This window comes from Pollicipes pollicipes, unplaced genomic scaffold (assembly GCF_011947565.3).
Source record: "Pollicipes pollicipes isolate AB1234 unplaced genomic scaffold, Ppol_2.1 Scaffold_4295;HRSCAF=5057_pilon_pilon_pilon, whole genome shotgun sequence".
Lineage (NCBI taxonomy): Eukaryota > Metazoa > Arthropoda > Thecostraca > Pollicipedomorpha > Pollicipedidae > Pollicipes > Pollicipes pollicipes.
The window spans coordinates 133,023-147,885 of record NW_023596461.1 but is presented as its reverse complement, the minus strand read 5'-3'; the positions used below and the strand labels follow the sequence as shown (position 1 = coordinate 147,885).

At 53.3% G+C, this 14,863-nt stretch overlaps 1 protein-coding gene across 1 annotated transcript; it reads left to right on the top strand.

The window, feature by feature from the left end:
• Positions 1-505: 505 nt before the first annotated feature.
• On the top strand, positions 506-13,712 carry LOC119096735 (translocation protein SEC62). The gene is made up of 7 exons (XM_037219648.1): positions 506-689; positions 4,373-4,596; positions 5,186-5,453; positions 6,371-6,558; positions 7,460-7,646; positions 8,102-8,283; positions 12,238-13,712. Exons 1-7 carry the CDS (start codon positions 657-659, stop codon positions 12,344-12,346), a joined length of 1,191 nt encoding a protein of 396 aa, XP_037075543.1. The 5' UTR covers positions 506-656; the 3' UTR covers positions 12,347-13,712.
• The last annotated feature ends 1,151 nt before the right edge of the window (positions 13,713-14,863 follow it).

The window sequence follows — 14,863 nt, the reverse complement described above, 5'->3', positions numbered from 1 at the left end:
ATTCACGAGTTGTGTTTCGCCCATTCGTCTGCCCATTCCAGCTTGCTCCGATCAGCAATACATTGACATGCGTGGAACAAGAAATCGCTCGAATTTCTAAAACGCTGCAATAAACAATAATCAGTTAAGTGTACAAATTTGTTCCGTTAATGCGAGCTGTTAAGCTTTTTAAGGATTTGCGCTATAAATGAGTTGTATAAATATGTAGTTAAATAAACTTAATTCTTCCCTTTAACCTACGTAACATAAGACAAGTGATTTTTAGTATCTTATCGTTTCAAATCATTGTACGAAATAAACATTGGACATTGTATTCACCGAAACAAACGACACTTCACGTCTAAAAAACAGCTAAAATAGCATGTTTAGTCCAGCTATCTATCCTTAAAGCAAATCTCAAAGTTGTTATTTTGCGCATGATGTTCGCTCAAAGGACAGACAAACCAGGCCTTTAGTACTCGTCCGAAATACATGATTATATTCAACCTTGACCAGGGTCACAGGATTGATGGTGCAGTGGTTGGATCTGCGTTTGCGCCAGACTGTTTTTAAGTAATAATAATCCGAGTTATAATCATAAGCTTAGTGGCATAAGATACTGTAGAGAATACGCTTTCAATTGTATCTCCGCTGTGTTAAGCAGAAAGGCAGAGGCGATGTCTGGAAAACGAGTGAAGAGGAAGGCTCCAGTAAGTGTATCAAGCTGAAATAATGAGGCGGCCGATTCTTGCAGCCTTTCATCCAAGTTTCATCCAAGCCAAGTACATCTGGCTGATTCATAGGAAATTATGCCGACTCCACAATGGTTTACTGTAAGAAGGCAGATGTCTACAGCACATTTTCACGTGCTTTTATATTCCTCTCTACCAGCTGTTGACTTCATCTCATAGATATGCAACATCTTGGCAATAATATAGCTATATATTGTGCCAGAACAGCACAGCAAAACAAGCATCATTGCATCACTTTAGGTCATACACCCTGTCTACATGGGTGGCTGGTATAGTTTGAATTTAGGCAGGGATAACTTGACATGATAACCAGGCATGAAAGAGGTCATTGGTGAGAGCTGCAATAGCATAGGTGGAGACAAGGCAGGCTGGTTGAGTGATGGGAGACATGTTGATGAAGAGCTTTAAATGCAGCATGATACACAGCTGTCCATGTAAACCATACCTTACCTTACCTTATGGCAATCAGGAATTATAAAAGGTCACTATGCTTGTTGGTCCAGGTCTTGTGATGCTCTCAGTCCAGTAACTAAACAGTCATAATTATGGATAGATTCAGTGTGGAATAAGTGATGTCACCCAGTGCATATGAGGCCTAGACTTGAAATGTTAAACTAAGGCTGACAATGTGACAGGTGTGAAATGGCAGAGTTCCAACTGTTTACAACCTGTCTGCTGAACATGTCATGAGGGACAAGAGACATAGTTTTTCTCAGCCTTCATTGGTGTGGTCTTGTGATTTCCCAGGTGTGTCTTGTCAAGAACTCCTCTTCCACAGCTACCTCCATAAAACAGCTGATACATTAACTATGTCTATCCTGTGACAACAGCAGCACCTTCAGTAAGGGCAGCTGAGCCTCTTGGGGTACAAGGTTAATGGGGTGATAGTGTTATTGTCTATATTTGCTTGCTCAGGGCTTTTTTAATAGTGGTAATGTATAGTAAAGTGTATTAATAATAAAGTAAGTAATGATTATCATTTTAGATAATTAAGACTGACACCATCTGGCCTCCATGTACAGGAGTGACAAATAGATGAACAGGAATGCCTGGCTAATGCCATAAATGACTAATAAGGTGTTCAATAACATGTATTGTGCTGAACTGTTTAATTGATTCATAGAAATATACTATTCACTCCCTTCTTACAAAGCTTTTCTTGCCCTCCATTTTAACACATTACTTACATGATAATAATCTTGATATATTTTTATGATTTTTGTTCTAAATTTATAAAATCTTAGTCTTGTCTCTCCACTACTTTGCTACTCCTTCTAGTCTATTGCTGTGACATAGACTAGTTCTCATCTGCATGTCCAGGCAGGACTGCAATTGCAGCATGCTGTGCATTACTGTATGCTCCTGGGACTGTCTTGAAGATGTACTCCTGAGAGATCTGCATGAACTGCCTTTGCTCAGAATACTACACCTTGGAGACCTACACCTGGAAGACATAGTCCATGTCCATGCCCTCCATGTCCAGAAGACCCATGCCAGGAAGATGTACTCCCAGAACATCTGTGCTCAGAAGAGCCGCTGACTGTCTCTGTGCAAGCCTACTCTTTTATTCATGCATCTGGTCATGAAGTTGATTTTTCAATCAGCAGGAGGCTCCGGCACACATTGGACGGCCAGAGCAGGAGAGGACTGACGGGTGGTCTGAAAAACCAACTGGGCACCCCAGCGATCTTGGAGGTCCACATGGTGTATAATGGCGAGGCAGAGTTATGCGGGATGAACTCGTGTGAACCCATCTCCCTCCATGAAAGAAAATGTGGCTTGCGTGAAATCACAGGTTCATAGATTGGCCGGAGACCTCACCAGTTAGCAGAAAATGGCAGTAAGTCTTCTGTGTAGGCATTTCGGGAGCGTACCTTCGGACGTAGGTCCTCCGAGCATAGGTATTCACAGCAGTAGCTTATCTGAGAGCAGGTCTGCCAGGTGAAGATATTGACAGCAATAGGTTATCCGAGCGTAGGTACTCACAGCAGTGGGTTATCCGAGAGTAGGTATGCCAGGTGTAGCTGCTCACAGCAATAGGTCTCTCTAGCATAGGTATTTCCAGACCAAATGGCGCTGGTAATGCAGTGGGTAAGCTGCGTGTCTGGGAAACCAAAGATACGGGGTTCGATTCCCCGCGTTAACCTCCCCTTCTGCTAGGGTGAGAGGTCGGCATCGCTTTATAGCCTCAGCACCTGAGTCCGTCGTAAAAAAAAACAAGAAGAACGCATTCTAACGGTAGATTCTCCAGGTAGGATGTCTTCCGGACGTATGTAAGTCCAGAAATAGACTTTCCGAGCTTATATGTTATGACTCAACATGGATAATCGCATTAGTAGGCATTCCGGCAGCAGGCCTTCACGGTGTGTATCTTCTGGAAGCAGGCCTTCAGGGTGTGTATCTTCTGGCAGCAGGCCTTCAGGGTGTGTATCTTCTGGAAGCAGGTTTTTGGGAGTGGATCTTCTACGAGTGGGTCCTCCGAGTGTGGTTCTTGGAGTAGGTCCTCCGAGTGTGGATCTTGGAGTAGGTCTTCCACGAGTAGGTCCTCCGAATGTGGATCTTGGAGTAGGTCTTCCACGAGTAGGTCCTCCGAGTGTGGATCTCGGAGTAGGTCTTTCACGAGAAGGTCCTCCGAATGTGGATCTTGGAGTAGGTCTTCCACGAGAAGGTCCTCCGAATGTGGATCTTTGAGTAGGTCTTCCACGAGTAGATCCTCCGAGTATGGATCTTACGGGACCAGGCCTTCCAGGTGCAGGTCTTCTGGGAGAATGTCTTCTTGGATTAAGTCTTCCGAGTCTTTCTGATTGCAGTGTCTTGAAAGCTCTGATACAATGTGTGGCATTGTGAGAAAATATCTGAAAGTAACGTTGGAATGGTTGGTTGGTCTGGTTTAGAAGACGCCAGACCGGACCACATGAAAGGGGGTGTTCCACATTTATGTGGGGTTTTGGACTGAAATAGCTATTTTGGAGACATTTTGGTGCTGTTAACAATCCTGTCCTTAAGCACTAAGCCCCCCTAGTTTTTGAGCTACACGCCCGTCAAAATGGCGAAAGGTATATGGGAGAGAGTATTTCAACCACCTTGGCACTCACGACGTCATAATAGCGTCATTCAAATCCTGTCGTTCCACAAGCCATGCTGTGGTCGAGGCCAAACAAATTATGATTGTTTGGGCATTCGTAATTGGCATTCGTGAGCGCGATTTCCAGATAAAACGACCGTCAATGGACTCTGAATTAATGTTGTGCAAGGTGCGATGACGTCTTCAAAAATGTACCAATAGTTAATGGTAAGCTTGTCTTATCATATCTGATGCATGCTTCAATATCTTCAAATGTAAAACATTCCCTTTAACACACACTTATATGCAAATTTGGTTATGATAGCTAAAAATCAATATTTTCGTGACCTAAGAGCCTTGTCAGCTGTCAAGAAGCAAAAATGTTCGCAATTTCTGACACTTAGAACTGCCTAAACATGCATGTTTGTCTGAGCTGGCAATAATCTGTACCTGCAAATGAGGAAGCTGTAGTTTGACCTGGGCTGCTATACCAAGAGCTATCACGTCAGAATCCCAACATCATTCTCTGTCCCTGTACTGGTGGCTGTGTTGTGTGTAACTCACATTTGTTTCACAGGAGCCACCTCCTGTGGAGAAGCCCTCCAAGGACGAGTATGCTGTTGCCAAGTACCTACGAAATAACGTGCCGTGTAAGAAGACGAAGTTCATGTACCATCCCGTGCAGTACTTCACCGCTGCGCGAGCCGTGGACGCCCTGCTCGACTCCCCATGGGCATCGGGAGAGAAGAAGCACCAGATTATTTTCACAGACAGGCAGTCTGTGGTTGATTACCTGGACCTGTAAGTGGCTGTCTGCTACAGCTTATTTAGTCTGCTCACAAATGGACATTTTCGAAAGGTCCCATACTGAGTGTCATTGTGGGTAGTAAGTGGTTTGGGCTGCCGCAATAGCGAGCCATGGCCCCATTGTCAATCTGGTAGCTATGTGTTCATGAGCGTTTTAACTTGTGCATTGTTAAGTGTTTTTATTGCTGACATCCTAACAATATGGCACTCCTTGATGTCTAACCATACAGATCTGTTTTGAAGAGGCACACCTGATCATATAAGTGACTACCAGTTCCATCTAATCCACACACCCACATGAACCCCACATTGACCTCTGCTTAGGGCCTGTTCACCTGTAGTTAATGGAGTAATGTGGCCATCACTGCTCTCAGAATGTTCATCAACAGCATTGTGTATGGGTGGAATGCAAGGCTAAATTGGCCGAGAGATGATTCTCCACATCGACTGTGGGCCGTTGGTTCAGAAGCTTCCACATTCAAGGCAGCTGCTCGACGGGTTCGCCTCGGGCTGTGCAGCAACCGCTGCTCTGAGGTCCCCATTTGGAGGCAAAACAAATAATCCCATTGTTGTCGGTTCACAGAATGCTGCGTCACAAGTTCTTCCATAGGGCGAAGAAAATCGCGATCACTGACAGGGATCTGAGGAGAAAGGAACTGAAGAAGCTCAAGAAGAAAGAGGAGGAGGACAGAAAGAAGAAGACGAAGGATGAGAGTGAGAGTGATTCGGGAGAAGAGGACGAGAAGGGGTCAAAACAAGAGCGAGATGGCGAGAAAAGCAACGCTGAGGAGACAGCTGGAGAGAAGAGTGCGGTTGAGGGCGAGAAATCTCCTAAAGCAAAAAAGAAAAAGGTAATTTGGGCGTCAATATTCAGAATGTGCCCATGCAGCTATAAAATATATACTTAATGCATTGCATATACTCCTGCATATATATATATATATATATATATATATATATATATATATATATATAATATGTAAGTTACATCTCAGAGAGGTGCCAAGCATAGTTGGGAAACTAACCATGCCTGTGATAAGGCAGTCTGTGACTACCCCAAGAGGCTCAGCGGCGGACGGACTGAGGAAGCTGGCGCGGGAAAGTTTCGCGCCAGAAATTGAATATTTTTCGCTTGAACTGTTGGCACCAGCCCAGATGCGTCCGCACTGATCTGTTGGCGCCGTGATATGGCTGGTATCAACTTTCGTTGCACCCAGTATAGGCCAACATGTTCAGTACGGGAACGACCGTAAAATGACTTGTGTAGAACTGCCACAATACTGCAGATTTCAGTGCTGCTACGGTGAAATGTTGCCCATGTGTGGTTTATTTGTCCAAGTGTTTTTGATCGCAGGAGCTGGTGTATGCAGGCCTGCTAAGAAGGCTGGTACCGCTACGGGCTTATTGGCTATTTTATTGCCAGGGAAACCGTCTTTCCATTGCGTCTGTTTCTACTGCGTGGTTTGTCTCCAAGCTTCCTTAACTGCTTCGACGCCGTGGCCAGTTTCACGAACTGCTGCATAGACGCAGGCAAGATTTGCTTAAGAGTTAGGGGCTTAGCTCAGTCAGCGCTCATCCTAAGGGGACCGAAGGAGCCGTCCGTGGCGCTGAAGTAGAACAAGCCGATCTAAGGCGGGCGGGCCGTCCTTCCCTGGTTGTGCCTCCGCTCGGCTTCCCCCACCCCTCAGGCGCGGCCCGCTGCCTCTTGCCTGCGGCCTCGCTCGCGGGCGTGCGCGGCCGGCGCGTGACGCCTCTGACGGCCTCGCAGGAGGAGACGGACAAGCCGAAGCGGCGCGTCAAACTCGACATGCACCTGGAGCAGGTGTTCGTGGACGGGACGGACGCGTACGTCTGGATCTACGAGCCCATCCCCACCCACTACTGGCTGCTGGGCGCCCTCCTGGTGGCCGGCATCGTGGCCGTCTGCCTGTTCCCGCTGTGGCCCAGCAAAGTCAGGTCAGTCTGGTCTGCTCGCCACCGGCCAGCGGGCTCAGCTCACCCGCTGTGGCCCAGCAGGGTCAGGTCAGTGGGCGTGCTGGTCTGCTCGCCGCTGGCCAGCGGGGTCAGCTCGCCCGCTGTGGCCCAGCAAAGTCAGGTCAGTCGGGTCTGCTCACCGCTGACCAGCGGGGTTAGCTCGTCCGCTGTGGTCCAGCAAAGTCAGGTCAGTCTGGTCTGCTCACCACCGGCCAGCGGAGTCAGCTTGCCCGCTGTGGCCCAGCAAAGTCAGGTCAGTCGGGTCTGCTCACCACCGCCCAGCGGGGTCAGCTCACCCACTGTGGCCTAGCGGGGACCTGGGCGCACTTGCTACAGCTGGGGAGGCTCGGGCGAGACCAGCAGGCCCACTGTAGCGCAGCCGGGTCAGGTCTGACCGGAGAGGGACCAAGCCGGGTCACACTGGCAGCTCACATCTAGCCAGGCGCTGGCGGACGCCGAGTAGTTCCTGGTGTCCAGCCATCCGTCTAGGCAAACGTGCCGCTGCCAGCCGGGTCAGGTCATCCGCCCAACGTTGGCCCGGTGGTCTCGTCGTTCAGGGACCTCGCGTGACATAGTCCAGCCTTCAGCAAAGCTGGTCACAAGTTGCGCAGCATCATGGTAAACACCGGACTGACGTAGTAAGGTCTGGCCAAGCCTCTGATTGGGATGTCTGGAGTGTAGCGCTCTGGACGGCATCCCGGATAAATGGGAGTAAATGGGACCTTGCCTTGAGGCGATGTTTCATGGTGACCATGTCGCTTACCCGCCACTGCCTTCGCCGCCGTGGGATCGTGCTCGTGCGCTCCCTGGCTTCTGTTGTCGCTGCCGTTGCTGCTGCCGCTGCCGTCGCTGTTGCCGCTGACGCTGCCGCTGCCGTCGGCAGGGAGGGCGTGTACTACCTGTCGCTTGCGGCGGCCGGCTTCCTCGTCTTCATCCTGGCGCTGTCTGTGATCCGGGTGGTCGTGTTCGCTCTCGTCTGGCTGGTCACCATGGGCAAGCACCACCTCTGGCTGCTGCCCAACCTGACCGAGGACGTCAGCTTCTTCGCCTCGTTCTGGCCACTGTACCAGGTCGGTGGGCGATCGGCGGTCGGCAGCGTCATGTGTGGACTGCCTACCGCGTGCGTTGTCGCCAGGTGTGCGGGATCGATGTTGGCATCGCCGTCCGCCGTATGTTTTGTGCTAGTCTGCCCAGTTCACGCCGGAGCATTCCCAAAAATGGAGGCTTTTGGTGCAAACGGTTGTGTCGTGGCCGTGGCTCAGTCGCGCCAGGTTTTGTGGGGCTGATCCAAGATGATGTTTTCTTGTAGATACTCCCTGGCCGTGGGCTGCTTTCGAAGTGTGTGGAAATGCAGCGAACTGGTGCAACGCCCATACGGTGGGCAGACCGTGTGGTGCAATGGGCTGAAAGCCATGAACTTTTAATGGCTCGTTCGTGTGATCCATTATGAACCCTACTCCTCTTCCACCCAGCTCAAATCCCCTGCCACTTTTGACTGATGTTAGTCGCTGCCTGGTCTCTGCAGTACGAGTACAAGGGACCAAAGGAGGATAAGAAGAAGGAGAAGCGAAAGAAGAAGAAAGACCAGCCGGAGGCGGCGCCGGACGCTCCGGCCGAGCCTCAGGACACGGCCCCTGGCCAGCCGGCCGCCGAACAGGAGGCCGAGGAGCGAGCTGACGTGGCCGAGCCGGCCGACAGCGAGCTGCCGTGAGTACGGCCGGCCGCTGAGCGCGCGGAGCCGGCGGCCGGCGCGCGTTGGCTCGCGTGGTTCAGCTGAGGGGAGCCGGCGGCCGGCGCGCGCTGGCTTACGTGGTTCAGCTGAGGGGGAGCCGGCGGCCGGCGCGCGCTGGCCCGTGTGGCTCAGCTGAGGGGAGCCGAGGGAGCCGGCGGCCGGCGCGCGCTGGCTCGTGTGGTTCAGCTGAGGGGAGCCGGCGGCCGGCGCGCGCTGGCTCGCGTGGTTCAACTGAGGGGAGCCGCGGGAGCCGGCGGCCGGCGCGCGCTGGCTCGTGTGGTTCAGCTGAGGGGAGCCGAGGGAGCCGGCGGCCGGCGTGCGCTGGCTCGTGTGGTTCAGCTTAGGGGAGCCGGCGGCCGGCGCGCGCTGGCTCGCGTGTTCAACTGAGGGAGAGGCGCGGGAGCCGGCGGCTGGCGCGTGCTGGCTCGCGCGGTTCAGCTGAGCGGAAGCCGCGGGACGCACGCCGGGACTAGTTCGAGGCGTAACGCGTCTGTCGATTCAGGTAGCCATCTGGACCAATAGCGTCCCTGCCGATGTGGGTCGATGAAGTTAATATGCGTCCGGCCGCCGCCCTGGCGACGGAAGGTCAAACTAATTCGATGCCCGGCACAAACGGTGCGGGGCGGCTGCCCGTGTTGCGCGATTCATTGCGCTCAGGCGTGACGGTTCAGATTTGTCGCCAGTGTCGAGCCCTGCTTCAACCTGAGCCCATGGGGCCGCGTTTCCAGCTGGGACTCTATCTTGTCCAGCGCAGGGCCTCCCAAGTATCGAATCGCGTGACTGCTGCTGTTTCAGACGGGAGAGTGTGATTAGTTCAGAAAGCCCCCACGGCCACCACGGTCGATGGTTACACAGTTCCGCCCTTGAAAAGTCGAGGTTGTATCACCTTTGGATGGTGCCACAAAAGAACTGTACAGGACATTTGAGCTGCTGCACATTCACAATCTTTGTTCGAGGTTAAACACATGAACGTCGTCTTTGTGTCTTGGTGTTGGCAAACGTTGCTTGGATCATAAACGTTAACAAATAATTGTCTCGTCATTGTGGCTAATACTGATATCCGCTGGCAAGTTTCTTCCGCTCCTTATCCTTGGTACGGGTCACCGAACCTGTCGGCTTAGCCGGCTTTATTTGGACCAGCGGCGGCGCCGACCGGCCGCTGTATGACGACATACAGCGGCCGGTCGGCGTCCGGTGCCCGACGTAGACTGCCCCGGCTCCTGCCACCGTCTGCGGGCCTTCCGGTGCGGATAGCTACAGAGCCAGGCTTTAAACAGACAGTCCGATGGCAGATTTGTGATCTGTGTCTGCAGGTCGATGACATCAAGGTAGGAACGGAAAATCGGTCATTGCTTATTTCCCGCAACAGGAAAGGAACGGAAGCCTTTTTTCGGCAGAGAAAGCCGCGCTTGACACAACGGTCATCACAGATCGATTAGGAATGCCTCATCTCTGTGATCACTGGCCAAGTAAAGTAAAAGTGAGTTGAGCAAGTAATGCTTTCTTGCCTACCACTTGAGCTTGCTGTTTTTGTCCCTGTCGCCTTTAAGCCTTCCGTGATTTTGACATGGCTCCACGTGTTCATGTCGTCATTCATTGGAGAACGACCCTTATGTAGTTCGCCTTTCAGCCGTTTGCCTTTTTGGCAAACGGGCGTCGATGTTTTGCTTTGGTACGTCGATGACGTTGATGTTTTGTCACGTGACCATTCAGCGGTTCGCCATGTAATCATTCGATATTCTGGCGCGTTGAATTGTGATATGTCGTCTTTTTGCAGTTGGCCGTCAAGCCGCTCGCCATCTTGGCACGTCGCTATTTTGCAGTCCGTCATTGAGCCGAATCGACTTTTTGGCACGTTGCTTTTTTAATGTAGCCAATATAGAAGTCGTCATATCGCAGTCAACAAAAAGGCATTCGGCAAATTGCGAGGCAGCGTTTTTTTTTCTGAACGCTGTTTCATGCAGTCCCTAGCGTACTACCGCGTATCGGATGTTGGGACGTGGGAGTCCGAATTATCGGATATATCCGTATTGTTTTATTGGCTGTCGTTCCACAGAATCGGAACGTTTCTGTATGCCACGCGCTCTGTTTTAAATGTCGTTCTTCCGGCCAACTTTATTCACTTGTGACCATGGACACAGCTCCAAAGCGTCCGAATTTTTCATCACAACTAATGTTTGCTTGATGGTGTCGTTTAACCAGTGCTACAGGGATCCTGTATTTTCATTACTTTCAGTCGACAAACACCATATCATAGTGCCGAGAACCTAGGAGCCCAAGGATCTTAGTTTCTTGGCTTTTAGGTTTTGTGTATATCTATTTTCAACGACATGTGACACGAGGAAGTGTACCTGGGTCACACAAATCACAATATAAGCCGATGCTGTTCACCGAATTTGAAGTTTTTTACCGGTCAAAACGGTTAACAGCACTGCTTCACATCCAGTATGGCCGCCAACATCAATGCTCCGGCCAGTGATCGATCCCAGCAGGTGTCGGGAAGGGTGCAACTAATTAACCGCAATGCAGTGCGAACTGGCCTGGCTCGCTGGTCTGGTTCAAGTTTGTGTTATTCGTCTGAGGTATTCTCGGAGGTTCCGCTGAATTGTTGCAAAGGAATTGCTTGCTTTTATTTAAAGGCAGTCAGAACTCTTATTCTTTGCATTTCCAAAAGCAGTTAGCTTACTAAGCTTACTGCACAAATACGGTTGTAGGTGGATGACCCGAAGTAAGTGCCGTAAGTTCTCCCTGGTATTAATGTGCAAGAAGTCCGATGGGGATAATCGTTGAAAAATCAATTTCAAACGAAAATTACAAACAGCTGAGCCCGAATTTCAGAAGCGTAATTTACCGTCCGAAGAGGACACACTTGAGCTAGTTTGCAACGTGTACAGTTAAATTCTAGAGCATAAGATAGCACTCCACTTCCAAGTTGAAGTCCAATTTGTAAACATCTCCCAGGTGCTTTCCGGTAGCGTAGTGCTTGAGAAACCAGAGTCTGGGTGCGATTCCCCGCCGTGCTCGCCCTTCCTGCCATGGTGAGAGGCGGGCGCCGCCGCGCAGCCACGACTGCTTGGTCCGTCGTAAAGCTCCAATGACGAGCAGCCTCCAGGAATACGCTTGTTTATGTTTTCCCCGCTTAGTAGAAGTCGGCTTATTCAGATGCGCTCTATCGTATCGCTCAGTTGAGCCCCAAGTCACGCTCAATCTGATTCTGTTTGGTCCTGCGGAGCTGAAGCATGCCGCTCCGGCCACGCCGCCAACAAGAGTATCTGAGAAATCAGGCGGCTCGTGCTTCCAACCGCCCCGCTGTGACGTCTTTGCCCTGCGTTCCGCCATGAGACGGATGAGCGGGGCCGGAGGGCGGTGAGCCGCGACCAGCCCTCTCTGTGTGACAGTCACTGTCCATGCTCCGAAGTGAGGCTGAGGAACGGAGAGTCAGGGGAACTGAGAGTAGCCGGCCGCCGACCAGCCCTCTGTGTGTGACGTCATTGTTCATGCTCAGTGGTGAGACCGAGGAGCGGAGAGTAACCAACCGCCGACCAGCCCCCTGTGTGTGACATCACCGTCCTGTGCTCCGCAACGAGGCTGTGGAGCAGAGAGCAGCCAACCGCCGACCAGCCCCCTGTGCGTGACGTCACTGTCCTGTGTTCCGCAGTGAGGCTGAGGATCAGAGAGCAGCCAACCGCCGACCAGCCCTCTGTGTGACGTCACTGTCCTGTGCTCCGCAGTGGGGCTGAGGAGCAGAGAGCGGCCAACCGCCGACCAGCCCCCTGTGTGTGACGTCACTGTCCTGTGTTCCGCAGTGAGGCTGAGGATCAGAGAGCAGCCAACCGCCGACCAGCCCCCTGTGTGTGACGTCACTGTCCTGTGTTCCGCAGTGAGGCTGAGGATCAGAGGGTGTGACGTCACCGTCCTATGTTCCGCAGTGAGGCTGAGGATCAGAGGGAGTCAGAGGGCGGATCGGAGGGCAGTCAGCACTCGACCAGCACGTTTGAGATCTTGGACAAGGAAGAGGAAGGCGAGGAGACCTCGTAATGGCCGCTCATCTCAGTTCAGCTCAGCTTTGCTTCGGTGGGCCGCTGTCGCCGTAGCCCACCGTACGATGTGTGAATCGGTTGTTACCAGTTATGCAGGTGTTGCAGTTGGGAGCGTAGCGCGACGAAATATTTATCCACAGGTAAATGCTGTGTTGACTTTGAGTGTTTTAAATTGTGTGCAGCGGCGCGGTCTGGCAATGGCCATGGTTTTCAGACAAGCGGTAGCAGAATGTGACGAGTCGTGAGTATGGTAGTTTAAATTATGCGACCTACAGCTGCGCTATGTGTCAAGCGGTTGAGACCTGCGCCGTGTAATGTATGGTGGTAAGTGCACCAAGCAGCGTAAGAAACTTTGCGCGCTTGGAATAATCCGGCCGCGGGTCGCCGCGCGCCCGGGCAGCGCTGGGCGGCCCGTCCGGCCCGGAGACAGGAGCCGGTGCTGACGCGGCGCTGTCGCCGACGGCTCCGCCGTGACCCGGCCGGCTGACCCGCGTCACGCCGCCGCAAAAAGGCGCGTCTGGCGGCAGGCGGACCGTGCCCGGCGCGTCTGTGGTCGAGCCGATCGGCCGCCTCGGACACCCCCGGCTGGGCTGCGGCCGCCGCGCCGCCCGGCCAGACCCAGCGTCGACCGTCGGCTTGTGCAGGGTCTTTGACGTCGGGCGGCGCGGCCCCTCACGCGTCTGGCGGGGAAGTGACGTCACGGCGCGGATGGGGATTGGCCGTCTGGAGCCGGATCCGGGCGGGTCCAGCTGTACATAGACTGATACAGACCTGTCCGACGGAAAACACGGCCCAGCCTCGGTAAGGCTAGGTGCGGTTATTTATTTTACATATTAAGTATCTGGAAGCCGTTCGCCTTGATCTTTCGCGTATCCAGGAAGCGGCGTAAATAGTGGGCTGCCCCCGTGCGGAGGCTTAATTGTTCTACGTATGGAACGGTCCCGCGCAAGCTAGCCGGAACGGAGTCACAACCAGCCGCCTCCTTCGTTGGCCGGCTCGGCTGCAAGGCCGACACCTGGCAGGGCTCTGCACCGACGGAGGCGCGTTGCCGTGTTATTTTTGTATGTTAGGTTCTGGCCAGTGTTCCGACTGCGGTGAGTGGGATAAAGCGCAGGGTGAATATATTGTTCTGGTTTTACAGCTCATATCTCTCGGCTCTAAAGGGTTGCTTGTTCGCATGTCGTGTTGATGCGCAAATTGACGTGTCGGTATATTCTGTTAATGGCTTTCCAGTGTGCACTAGGAGCATTGTAATGCTTGTCAAACTGTCAATTTTGAACTTACTGATGGCACACCTGGCTCCGTATTTTTATAACTCACTTAATGAAAACACCAGAAATATATGTTGCTTTGACAAAATATGACGTAAGCGTTTTGATAGCTCGCTGAACGCTGGGCAGAGGCGTTCAAGTGGCGTCATGCGGCGCATTCGTCTGCCTTCACCGTCAGTGGGATCAGATTCGGGCGCGTGGTGGTGGGTCAATGTGTTCATTAGTCCGCCTGAAGCCGGCCATTCAAAGAACCGGCCGTGATTCTCCGATGACTATCTCGAGGACTAGTGACCTCATGAGGCTGCCTGCCGCGCATGCCGTCTGGAACGCCGGTCCGCTGGCCGTGCTGAGGGCACCTGTTGGGCACCTGTTCTCGGAGCTTGTGCCGCCGCGAGCCTCGGCGCCGCCGCTCCAGCTCCGTGGTTGACACGGGCGGCCGTCACAGCTGCCGTCGACCGCGCGACGTACCGCTGCAGCCGGCCTCTGACCGGCCACCGCCCGGTCAGACCGCCAGACCGCCCAGTTAGATTGCCAGACCGACTGGTCAGGCCGTCAGACCGCCCGGTCAGACCGCCAGACAGCCCGGTCAGACTGCCAAGACGCCCGGTCAGACCGCCGGACCGCCCGGTCAGACCGCCAGACCGCCAGACCGCTCGGTTAGACCGCCAGACCTCCCGACCGCCGCCCGCCCGGCGTCAGTGGGTACCAGGCCGGCGGTGTGGAGCTGGAGCGGGTTCGCACGTGAGTCGGCCGGGCCCCTGAGCCGTCGCCGGGTGGGCGGGCGGGAGCCTGCCGAGGGCCCCGTCGGTACCGCGTGCTGGCTGGCTCGGTACTAGGATCGACGCCTCAGCTGCATCGTCTGCGGGGCCCCTGGCGGGGCTCTAAAGGCCCTCACGGGTGAGGCTTGTTTATGCAATGGTTGCAATAACGGGGTTGTTCGGCGTACTTGCCTTTTGCCGCTCCGGGTGTGCCGTGCCGACGTTCCCGTGACTCGCCCGTTTACTCTTCTCAGCCTGTTCCCCTTGCATGAAAGACGAGATCCAAGAGAGCTGTGATATGTGATCTGACTCACCGCCTTCCCCACCGGACATTATGTAATGTCCGCACCGTCTGGCACCGATGCGGGTAATGCTCGCAGAGTTCACAACACCCGGCCGACAACCCGCTCACCAGTGACACCCCGACGTGTAAACCTGACCCGCGAGGCCCCCGGGCGCACCGCACGACCCGGCCGCTGTGCGCGA